This window comes from Microcaecilia unicolor, chromosome 7, assembly GCF_901765095.1.
Source record: "Microcaecilia unicolor chromosome 7, aMicUni1.1, whole genome shotgun sequence".
Lineage (NCBI taxonomy): Eukaryota > Metazoa > Chordata > Amphibia > Gymnophiona > Siphonopidae > Microcaecilia > Microcaecilia unicolor.
Window position 1 is genome coordinate 223892626 of NC_044037.1, and position 12692 is coordinate 223905317.

The window sequence follows — 12692 nt, forward strand, 5'->3', positions numbered from 1 at the left end:
CGACAAAGATCTGGGGCTCCACGCAAAATCTCACCTCGTGGGGTATCCTTGATCATGAGGAAGGTTAGAAATCAGCCTACAACTACAAGGGGGGAACTTGTCAATGATCTCAAGGCAGCTGGGACCACTGTCACCACGAAAACCATTGGTAACACATTACGACATAACGGATTGCAATCCTGCAGTGCCCGCAAGGTCCCCCTGCTCCGGAAGGCACATGTGACGGCCCGTCTGAAGTTTGCCAGTGAACACCTGGATGATGCCGAGAGTGATTGGGAGAAGGTGCTGTGGTCAGATGAGACCAAAATTGAGCTCTTTGGCATGAACTCAACTCGCCGTGTTTGGAGGAAGAGAAATGCTGCCTATGACCCAAAGAACACCGTCCCCACTGTCAAGCATGGAGGTGGAAATGTTATGTTTTGGGGGTGTTTCTCTGCTAAGGGCACAGGACTACTTCACCGCATCAATGGGAGAATGGATGGGGCCATGTACCGTACAATTCTGAGTGACAACCTCCTTCCCTCCGCCAGGGCCTTAAAAATGGGTCATGGCTGGGTCTTCCAGCACGACAATGACCCAAAACATACAGCCAAGGCAACAAAGGAGTGGCTCAGGAAGAAGCACATTAGGGTCATGGAGTGGCCTAGCCAGTCACCAGACCTTAATCCCATTGAAAACTTATGGAGGGAGCTGAAGCTGCGAGTTGCCAAGCGACAGCCCAGAACTCTTAATGATTTAGAGATGATCTGCAAAGAGGAGTGGACCAAAATTCCTCCTGACATGTGTGCAAACCTCATCATCAACTACAGAAGACGTCTGACCGCTGTGCTTGCCAACAAGGGTTTTGCCACCAAGTATTAGGTCTTGTTTGCCAGAGGGATTAAATACTTATTTCCCTCTGCAGAATGCAAATAAATTCATATACTTTCCACAATGTGATTTTCCGGATTTAATTTGTGATGTGCTATCTCTCACTGTTACCAATAACCTACCCTTCAATTATGGGCTGCTCATGTCTTTGTCAGTGGGCAAACTTACAAAATCAGCAAGGGATCAAATACTTATTTCCACCACTGTATTTGGCATTACCTGCATAACGTTGTTGCTTTAACCCAAGTAAATGACTATCTTAACTCTGGGTCCCTTTTACAAAGCAGCAGTAGGGCTACCATGCGGCAAAACAGTACTGCTGGGTGCTCCCAGGCGCCCTGCAGTAGTTTTGTGTTGCGCTGCGTTTTCCATGCCAGAAAACGTTTCTACTTTCTAGCGCAGGGAGTAGGCATACCTGGCGGTAATTGGCCATTGCTGTATGCTGTCCGATTACCGCCAGGGTAGCGCGTGAGACGTTACCGGCTACTAATAGGTGGTGGTAAGAGCGCAGGCAGTAAATTGCCGTATGCTGATTTTATTACCGTACGGCCATTTACGACTTTGGTGTAAAATAATGGAAATTCCGGCTGCGGTAACGAGTGGCCTTGGGGTGTGGCAATTTCACACGCCCACACTACCGCAGGCCACTTTTTAATTCAGCTTTGTAAAAGAATCCCTTTATTGGTTGAGATTTAGGATCACACATTCAGGGGCTTAACTGTAAACCTATAGAGGGTAATCTTTTTTATAAGGGGGACACAGTGCTTTCAGTAGTTAAGTATGTGCCCGCTTTGGGATACTTTAGATGTTTATGAGCGGATTTGGCCATATATGTGTCTTAATGACCTTTTTATAACACAGACCAGTGCAAAACTGCACACTTTAAAATAATGGTGTACAGTTTGCTGGTGGGTGTGCACAGAGATGGAGTGGGAGCAAGCAAGTACGTGTGTAGAGTATAAAATATGACTGAAATAACAGATCCAAAATGTTGAGGCTGGCCAATTTTCAAATCACAGGTCCATACACAGTATGAAAAAGTTAAATGCTTGAACTTCTGTAACTTAAAAAAAAATTTTCACATAAAAGGATGGGGTTTGGACAGTTGTATTACATATTGTTTGCTCTACAATAATTTATTAAAACCACTTTTTTTGTTTGTTTCTGGAGCCTTGGTCACCTTTTTCCCGGAGATGATTGCAGCTTACCTGCATTTTTGGCAAAATATCAGCCTGGATGTTTATATAACTTCTTCTAGGTATTTTATAAAGAAAGTAGGTTCTTTAATTGCCTTTATAAAATAGGCTTCACATAGCCATCATAATGGTACTTTAACTTGGTGCTTTCTCACAAAAGTACCCAGAGATTAATTTTAAAACATATCACCTAAGTGTGAAGGAATATAATGGGCATCTTGGCATTTACTGCCAGCTGATTTCCACCATGAGCTAAAAACGCCACCACGGCATAGTAAAAGACCCCCTTGGATTGTGAGCTCTCCAGGGAGCGAAAAATACCTAATATACCTGAATGTATACTGTTTCAGTAGCTTGCAGGCAGTTTATAATAAGATAAATGAAAAAGTAGCCTTAAAACAAGGGCTGGGCCATAATACATCTGGGAAAGGATGTAAGAAATGAAATGCATTTGGCACCAAAAGATAACACCGTGTTTCAAAATAATGGGGGCCCTCCTCTTTTCACTCTCCAACGAATAAAGGGCTGTGTGTATAATGAAACTTGGCTCACAAATAGGACTGACAGAGCTATAAAATCTTGCAACAAACAGAATGATAAATATTTTTTGCAAACCATGACACCATTATGGTGTACATTATTTACAGCAGATGGTCAACATGAGTTTTTCACTAAGAGCTTACCTTGTTTGTTTGTTTATTTAACAAACAAAAGGTGCTTGTGTGTATAAAAGCTATGAAGGTGTTTTTGGTTTGTGTGGGGTTTTTTTTTCACTACTTGCTGATAAATGAATGGTAAAAGTGCCTGCAAAGATAGAGACAGCAAAATACAGAACAATACAGCAGCAACAGGTCACAGTATACAATTCAGTTTTGACCAGTACCTAAATTTTCAAAGTTTACCATGCCTGATGAGAGATGCGCGTTCTTGAGACATGGGAACCTCTTCAGAAAGAGCACGTCCCTATTAGGTTGGACCTTCCTTCAGAGCTCCCTGGCTGTACGGTTGCTTGCCGTACCTTTTTTCTGGTGTGCAACGGGCTTGAAGTCGGCCGGATTGATCTTACAGAAGGATTCTTGTCTGTTGCTCCAATGCACTGTTACAACAAACAAGAATTCCTCAATGATTAATGGCACAACCTGCTCTTCTTAGGAGGAGAGGAATGAACTTCTTGTAATGAGCCCCGCCCCCTTCAATACAGTGCCCTGCAACTGTTTAATTCACATCCATTGAATGTGCTAATGGGACAGGCTGTCTCAAAATATTTGAAATGGGGTGGGGCAAGTAGAGGGGTGGTAAAGGAAGACTAGTGGCAGTAGGGTTATAATTGAACATTTACAGAAGGGGGAAGGAGTAGGAGGGTTGCTGGTTCACTATGTGTGGGGGGAGGGGAGCCAAGGGTAGGTGCACTGTAAGAATAACATTACCCTAGTTGTTACAAGGGTAGTGTTTGTATTTAGGATACTGAGAGAGGGTGTGGGCGGCTAAAAACAGCTGTAAAGATGATAAACAATGAGGTCTTCATTGTGGATGGTTGTATTACAGGTGGTTTGAAGAATGCTATTTCTATTTTTAATATTTAAGTTACAGCTGCTAGTTGCATTATTTGTTCCATATACTTACATGAAGATGAGTTCTGAAATGCTATCTCCCTCCCCCTTCTTTTCAGTTCATGGTCTGCATTGGAATGATGATGTGGAACTTTATCATTAAGGAGAGGAATTCTGTTGGGCAGACTCTGGTGTTCCTGATATTGTACAGTGCACTCTACAGCACCTACTTGTGGACAGGTAAGTTCTGCCAGCTGCTTTATTCTATTTTCTGACTGTTTTGGAGCTTTGTGCCACTGCTTTAAAATTGTTGTGCGTTTCTAGTTCAATTTCTGAGCAATTTTTTGATGCTTAAATTCCTGAAATCGTTCGTCTTTACATATCGCTGCTTGGTATAAGTTGATGGGGAAAATCCCATGCAAGTCTTACATTAATAAATGTGAAATATGAAGAATGCCAGTTCTCAGGGGTGGGGGAGGGAGTAGATGGAGCAGTTTAGAATCCAACCCATACAAAGAATATGTATCTCACAAATGGAACCTCAAACCTCCTAACAAGGAACAATACTAAAGTATTCACAACACCTTGTATAAACAGGAGTAGGTTAATATCGGTTCCTATTAAGAAGGAAAAAGAGAAAAAAACCCAGACGCAAAAACTCATACTACATGAGAAAAACGAATGGGATGAAAAATTCTCTCTCCCTCTTATGAATAACAATTAAACGGACACCAAAAACCAAACTACCCCAGCCCAAAAGAAGACTACCTCAAAGGAGCCCCCCCGGGAGGAAAAAGAACCCTGAAATTTAACAAAGTTTAACAAAGAACCTGAAATAGCCAAGGCAAACACTTATATACCCACTCTTGCCTAATGAAGCATACAACAAGCATGCCAAATACAATGGCTAAAGAGTTACTTAGCTTAATCCAAGCAGGGCAGCTTCAGTCAAAAATTCCCCCCCAAGGACTCCGGAGCCTTACAAAAATTCTTCAACCGATGAAAAAACGCTGAGTCTCCAACAAGAGCGCCTTGTTTCGCCAACCTCGTGGCTGCTTCAGGAAGGGCGCTTCAAATGCATCTGGTAATGAAAAGCCAGAACGACGCTGGAAACTAAAACTCAATCGTATGGATACCAAAGATGGTGCAGGAGCAGGAACTCCGAATCAGATTAAGTTTTTTTTTAATCTTGTAGTGACGTCATAGCGTCATTGCATATCCAATCACAATGTCCAATAAGCGAAGGAAACCACACCTCCCAGACTACACCTCATTAATAGTAAGCATTCCACTCAATATTTCTGTTCAATCCTTGAGGTGCAACTGTTTTAAGTAAGTAAATCCAATGTTGTTCCTTACGCCATAAAATTGTTTTAAAATCCCCCCCCTCTTTTACCCATAAGTACTTGATCAATAATCATGCATTGCAACTGATTAAACTGATGTTGAGCCTGTTCACAATGGCGAGTCATAGGTGCTTCCAACTTGGCATTGGTAATACAATGCCGGTGTTCTATAACCCTTGTTTTAAACTGACGAGTGGTATGACCTATATAGAGCAAATTACACGGACACCGAAAAAGATAAACCACATTCTTTGATTCACACGTGGTTCTGTGCTTCAGTTTGTAAGTCTTGCCATCCGTGGACTTGAACTCCGAACATTCCACTGTTATGGACAGAACAGTGTCCACATTTCTGATGATATCCCTCTAATCGTGTGGTATTCGACCACACATCTGCCACACTTAATTTGGTCCTGTAGATTTTGGTTCCGAGCAAAAGAAAGCATGAGATCCTGAAATGCTTCCTGAGTGAGCATAACCTTCTAATGCTTTCTTAGAATCGCGGAGATCTGAGGAGATCTGTCTGTAAACTTCAAAACACAAGAAATCACTTTGTCCATACTATTAGTCCTTTTATATTGATTATCTTGAATAAGAAGAGCTCTTTTTATAAGATTGTTTCACAAGCTTATCCGGATATCCCCTTTCTTTGAATTTCTTTTGTAACTCCCCCGCCGATTCTTGAAATAGTTGAGTGGTATCACAAATCCTACGATACCGCAAAAACTGCGAATAGGGCAAGCTGCGTTTAAGATAAGGGTGCATACTATCATACTTCAGCAGGGAATTTCTATCCGTTGGCTTAACAAAAACTTCTGTTTTTAACACCCCGCAATCCTTCTTAACTAAAACATCCAAAAAATTGATACACTCAACGTGGGAATTACATTCAGATTTGATGGTGGCATGGCAACTATTAAGGTTGTGAACAAAATCCCTTAACTGTTGCTCAGAACCCTGCCAGACTACAAACACATCGTCGATGTAGTGGCCCCAATACTGCACCCAAACAAACCCCTTGTTGGTATATACATACTGTTCCTCAAACTGCCCCATGAAAATGTTCGCAACAGAGGGGGCAAAAGACGCTCCCATGGCTATCCCAGAAATTTGAACATACAGCTCATCATCAAAAATAAAATGATTATTATACAGGGCTAGTTGAGTGTTTCCAGCGTCGTTTTGGCTTTTCATTACCAGATGCATTTGAAGCGCCCTTCCTGAAGCAGCCACGAGGTTGGCGAAACAAGGCGCTCTTGTTGGAGAGTCAGCGTTTTTTCATCGGTTGAAGAATTTTTGTAAGGCTCCGGAGTCCTTGGGGGGGAATTTTTGACTGAAGCTGCCCTGCTTGGATTAAGCTAAGTAACTCTTTAGCCATTGTATTTGGCATGCTTGTTGTATGCTTCATTAGGCAAGAGTGGGTATATAAGTGTTTGCCTTGGCTATTTCAGGTTCTTTGTTAAACTTTGTTAAATTTCAGGGTTCTTTTTCCTCCTGGGGGGGCTCCTTTGAGGTAGTCTTCTTTTGGGCTGGGGTTAGTTCGGGGTAGTTTGGTTTTTGGTGTCCGTTTAATTGTTATTCATAAGAGGGAGAGAGAGTTTTTCATCCCATTCGTTTTTCTCATGTAGTATGAGTTTTTGCGTCTGGGTTTTTTTTTTCTTTTTCCTTCTTAATAGGAACGTATGATATTAACCTACTCCTGTTTATACAAGGTGTTGTGAATACTTTAGTATTGTTCCTTGTTAGGAGGTTTGAGGTTCCATTTGTGAGATACATATTCTTTGTATGGGTTGGAAAATGTTTTCCATCAGTTTAAAGGGACACCTCCAAACTAACTTTATACATATAAATCAAACTCCTTTTATCAGGTTGGAATATTTTTCTTTAGAGTTTGTATTCTCCTGTAGTTGTTAGTTTATTTTAACATAACCCATCAGCCGGAAAGACTATTTTGTAGTGTCAAAATATAGACTGTTGAGGGGGACTCGTTTCTTTCTGTTGTAGTCTTGGCTTGACTCTTACTTATAACACAATTTAGCTTCCGCTTGGAAGCGCAATACACTTGGGATTTTGCTGATCACTGATTGATGTGTATGATTTAGAGAAGAAATGCTGAAAGGTGTTTGTCAGAGACCAGTGATGTGCTGCTGGTTTCTTATGTGGACCTCGTCAGCCAAACCCCAATTACTGTGATACATTCTTTCAGAAAATTATTTCCCAAGCAGTTTCAGATGCCCCTGATAGTTCCCTCTAGTGCACTCTTCCTTACAGCTACCAAAGCATTTCAAACACAGCAATGACATTTGCTGCATGTACGGTAAAATGTTCAGATTACTGATCATTTCCTGTGATATGGGGAAATGTTCATATAAAATCACTTAGTTTGCTTTAACCAAATGGTATTGGAGAACTTACATCACCTGTGGCCTGGAAAGAATAGAACTGGTGATGTTGCAGTGTTAAGAGTTGCTTACAGGCTGGGTAATCAGCCTTCCTCCAGCTGGGTTGTTTTACAATGGTAAAAGGGAAAGCCAGCCCAAGACTTTTTATTTTTTATTTTATTTTTTTTTAATATGGAGTAACCTTAATAAGCAGCAGGTGAGAACCAGGAAAGTCTGGGTTCAAATCCAAGTGCAGCTCCTTGTTGTCTGGGGCAAGTCACTCAGCCTTCCATAGCTTTTCAAGTGTATAACTGAAAACATAAAACGCTAGGTTTGTAAATTTCCTCATTGGTGGTTCAATTATTTTAGTGAAATGGAGAGTGTCATCCTTTATTTAGTAGCCTCTAAGATAATTTCTTTGAGTGTGAAGATCATTATGCTATGATTGTTAGTACTGTTGGATTCCATCACTAGTCTACTTGGAGGAGGAGGATTGCAGCAGGTTGTCCATCTTGAACTAAGCTAGTCAAGAGGATCTAGAAACCCAGATTTTGTGTGTTCTGGGATTTTGGAAGTAGGATGGGCAAAGAAGCATTTTGACTCTCTCTTGAAGCAGGATGCACATGGCATCTGTCCCCCCAGTAATTGTGAGATGCAGAGCCCTCTAGTGCTTCCTCCCAATCTGTGGCTAGCTACTGGTTCTTGTAGTGTTGCACAATCCTGTTTATCCTCTGCTGTATCTTACATACACAGGAAGGTAGCCACCTCACCCCACGTCATCTGATGAGGCTGATCCAATTCTGAGTTTGCCCCATTGCATGCCTGGATTGGTGGCTCTGAGTTTCTTAGACACATGAATGGGGAGGGTCAAAACTACAGTACCTGCCTATAGAGGATGGGGACAGAACTAGAATTGGATTGGCTTTTGCATGAATTAGGGCAGAGCTTTCTCAACCCAGTCCTTGGGACACCTAGCTAAAGCATGTGTTGTTTTTTGTTTGTTTTGTTTTGTTTCCGGATACTTAAATTGAATATACATGAAATAATTTGCATGTACTGCCTCCATGTGTAGACAAATCTACTTCATGCATATTCATTGTGAATATCCTGAAAACCTGGGCTGGGTATGTCCTGAGAACTGGGTTGAGAGCCCTTGACCTAGGGTGAGGTAGCAAGGCTTCACTTTTTTGCTGTGAAGGCTTTTTCATAAGCATTTCTTTTCTCAGGTCTTATCTCGTTCTCTCTACTCCTTTTGAAGAAGAGGGATGTAACAAAGATGCCAGTTGGCTTGCTTATCATAGCAGGTTGGGGGTAAGTTGGCCAATTTTGGTTTTCTTCGGTTACAAATAATTGTACGTGTGTGTAATGGTTATGGTTATATGGGGTTTTTTTTGTTTTGTTTTTTTCCTCTTTCTCCACTCCTTCTTTTGACAGCATCCCGGCACTTACAGTGGGAATTCTCTTGATGACTAGTGAATGCAACTTTGATGCCACAGACTCTGCCTTTTTTTATGGACAGAACCAGGTAAAAGGATTTGATTATATGCCATTGAAGTCAGAAGCCAAGAGGAAGGCAATAATGATATGGAACGATGCCACCTAGTGGTATCATGAGACTACCGCCAGGGGTTATGGTGGGCATTTTGCATGGCCTTGGATACACAGTGTAGGCTAAGGTGATAGAGGTACAGAAGGTGGGAGAGGGGCTCAGAACCTAGGGATTGGGGAAAAAAAGATGTGGGGAGGGAAGTGTATGAGAGCACTTTTCAACTTTGATCCTATTGAAAACATTTTTATCCATGTTGGATTGAAGTAACTTTTAGTAGGGTAGGTAGGTAGGTACCGGGGCTATATTTTAACATTTTCTTCCCCCTCTCTCCACCAAGTTTGGGCTTGAGCAGTGATTTTTTTTAAGGGAAATAGAGTGAGCAGTAGGGATGGATCTTGCCATTAAGATTTGGCAGGTGATCTGGATTAGGCAGTGTTGCAGACAGAATACTGGGCTTGATGGAGCACTGTTTTAGCCCAGGATGGCACTTCTTAAATGATCCTGGCCTCAATCACAGGGATTCAATCAGTGGTTAAAAAGTGCTTGAAACAAAAACATTTGTGGTGTACTTAAGAAGCTGAGCCTCCCAGAATCCTCCTGTTCTGAATTCGTCTTCCTACCAACGCCTAGTGTGAGACTTGGGCATTTATTTCAGTTGCTAGCATACCTTTATGTTAACTGTGCACGTTCAAGATTTCTCCTACTTCCCTTTTCCCACATAGATTATCAGCACAGCGGTGATCCTGTTTTGCAGTATATTACTCACAGGTGCATCCCTGATGTGCATGAGCCGAAATGACAGAGGGAGCCATTACCAGGTGCTGAGCCAACCTTCCCATCAAGTCACTTCCGAGGAGCCTGTGGGCACAGTTCCCTGGGACAGCCCTACTTTGACAGAGAGCCCTCAGTTCCTGAGAGGGTCCGCTACACAGAAAGGTATTGGAGAGGCAGCTCTCAGACCTGAGGCTGCAAGCCACTCTGGGATCTGCTTTCCTTCAGGACTTTGGACAGCTAGTGGTACTAGGAACAACAGATTAGTTACTTGGCAGTTAAAATTTGATCAGAGTCCTGGGTTAGCATGTCCTTGTAGAGAAACATTCAAGTAATTCAGTGTCCACCATTTTAGAGTTTCAGCAAGTATGGATGTGGCTGTACCGCTCCATGAGAACCCCATTCAGGTATTGCTGCAGCAGGCTTAGGAGAGGAAGTTTTTCATATAACAGAAAAAAGTAAGATTCGGGGAAAAATAGTCACAAAGTCTGGAGAGTTGCTACCAGTTTGAGTGATGTAATCTGAGTTGAGCATGTTCTATAACATGTTACATGCATCATCAGCTGATTTAGAAAATATTTTTATTTATACTCTTTATTGCAGTTGTGTTTTCATCAACTTGTCACATGTTTGTTTCTTTATTTAAATGTAGCACATTTTGACCAAAGCGTGGCTCACAAAAACAGAGGTTAAAACCTAATCTGTAGTGGAGAGGACTTTGGATGTAGGTGTAGGAGCATGTGGGTACAAATTTGAACCCAGAAACAGTGATGGGAGGGGAACTGGCAGAGAGAAAACCAGTGGAAAGGCATTGAGGAGCACATGACCATGAGAAGAAATCGGAGACAGAGAGCAATGGGAGGAATTGTGTTGCAGCATGGTGCAGTGTGGAACTCAGTTGAGAGACAACCATTTATACGTTTCTTTATACAGGCTGTGTTGCATGCCCAATACAAAATGGAGAGCTGTGCTGTACGGGAGAACCAGATAGGACGACTACCACTGAATTTCCTTCTATTGAAGAAGGTAACACACTACTGTACTACACTATTAAAACTAATAGAGGCATTTGCTTTTCCATCAACAGGTACATTACATTAATAAGAACATCCGAACCACTAGTAATGGCGGTGACTGGGTTCACCAGGTTCTAGGTAGCTGAGACACTCTTCTGCTGTTTGTCATGGTTTTGTTGATCCCCAGAATCTGCTGCTTGGAAATGGAGGAGCAGCTTCATGGTTAGGGTGGTGGACTGGGAACCAGGGAAATCCGGGTTGAAATTCCACTGCGGCTCCTTATGATCTTTGGGAAGTCAATTAACCAACCAACCGTTGCCTTGGATACAAACTTAGATTGTAAGGCCTCCAGGGACAGGAAAATACCTAGTGTACCTGAACGCAACACACCTTGAATGTCTGAGAATGGCAGGAGCTAAGTCAAATTCCCCTTTCCTTCCAGTTCCTGTTATTTCCTTCACAGATCTCCAGCTTCTCCAAAACCCGTTATCTCCTCCTGGCATCACTCTCAGACCTTTTATCCTCGAGTGCATAGTGCCCTTTATCCTTGCATGTCTGCTTCTCGGGATCTGCGCCTCCTTGCTTCTCGTCTGCTGCCCTCCCCACTTCTGAAGTTTTGAGCATTTCTGGCATGCTGCATTGTGGCAGTCTCTAAGCAATCACAGAAACCGTTTGAAATGCTGCTATTCCATGTAAGTCACCAGCAGCCAGACAGCAGTGATAGTACCCATCAAGAGGACAATAGAGAATAAGAGCAGCAGAGAAATGAAGACAGAGTGTACTGGGCTGCATAGAGCAGGAAAGACAGTTTAGAATGTTGGCTTTGTCTCTCTGTGTAAGATGTAAAATTTTATTACAGGCTGGTCCATTGTGATAAATAGTATTTTGTTAACATCCCCAAGTAACCAGTGTATGCACATATTTCAGGCTTTCCTTATGATCAACTTTTTTATATATTTTGTTAAATGTGTCTACTTTTATTCTTTTTTTTTTTTTTCTGTCTAATAATAATTTGACTTTACATAGAGACAGGGAAATGTAATAGGTTTTGGCATGGAATCAGCACTTATTCTGGAGAATGACTTTTTGGTATGATGTAGTTCTTCACATCGCCCATTTAAGTGGGTCACGGGTTTGTTTGGCAATTCCGTGGTCAGAGCAGAGCCTGACAGAGGGAAGCAGATGGGATGTTTTTTTGGCGTTAGCTCACCTCAGCGTGCTTGTTGCCCTCTCTTCCAGACATGAAGGAAAACCCACAAAAAATGAGCCCTTGAGAATAAAAGTGGTCCAAGTCCACTCTGCTGCAGTGAGAGATATTGACCATCTTGGTTGTGAGGTAGTAGTAGTATACGTTTCTGTAAAAAGAACAAGTAATGCCTGCATTGGCTTTAATTTGTATGTATATAGATATGGACATGGCCTGATTTATTTTTTTTTTAAACAAAGACTTTAGGCCATAAAAGCTATGAATCAGTGCATAGTTGAAATAATGCAAAGCGTGGACATGGCCCACTTTTGCTCTGAAGTGCTCAAATATAAGTATTTTATTGAGACCTCTTAACAAACCCCATCCCTAGTCAGCAGAAAGAAGTGTCTTCCAGTGCTCGTCAGGCCAGAGGCTGTGCTGCAATACCATTAGTGCCATCTGGTGGCAGCAGCTTAAATAGAATGAAGACATTAAGCTATAAGTGGAAGAGGTGTCAGGTCTGCATAATCACTTCTCTTGGGACAGTTTAATATAGGCTTGTCCTTGAGGCCTGCAAGCATACCAGGTTTTCGGGCTATCCTTAATGAATATATATTGGTCCCCGAAAATTAGTTCCCCTTATTTCACTCTAGTTACAAATCTAAATTATTCCCCCCATTGTATAAAACCAACTACTGACTTTTACCAGGTCCTTCTAATCCTCTGTCTTCCTCATACATTCCATCCATACATACTAAATCATATTCTTCCTCATTCATACTATTACTTACCCACAATCACTTTTCCCTTAAGGAGATATGAATCTG

General features: G+C 41.9%; 1 protein-coding gene across 6 annotated transcripts in view; it reads left to right on the plus strand.

Moving 5' to 3' along the window:
- Positions 1–12692, plus strand: part of GPR155 (G protein-coupled receptor 155) — a 65240-nt gene that overhangs the window by 23392 nt on the left and 29156 nt on the right. For all 6 annotated transcript variants that reach the window (XM_030209115.1, XM_030209114.1, XM_030209113.1 and 3 more), the window contains exons 7-11: positions 3736–3856; positions 8570–8654; positions 8778–8868; positions 9615–9828; positions 10597–10689. In XM_030209115.1, coding sequence (XP_030064975.1) covers positions 3736–3856; positions 8570–8654; positions 8778–8868; positions 9615–9828; positions 10597–10689 — 604 coding nt within the window. The remainder of the gene's footprint in view (positions 1–3735; positions 3857–8569; positions 8655–8777; positions 8869–9614; positions 9829–10596; positions 10690–12692) is intronic.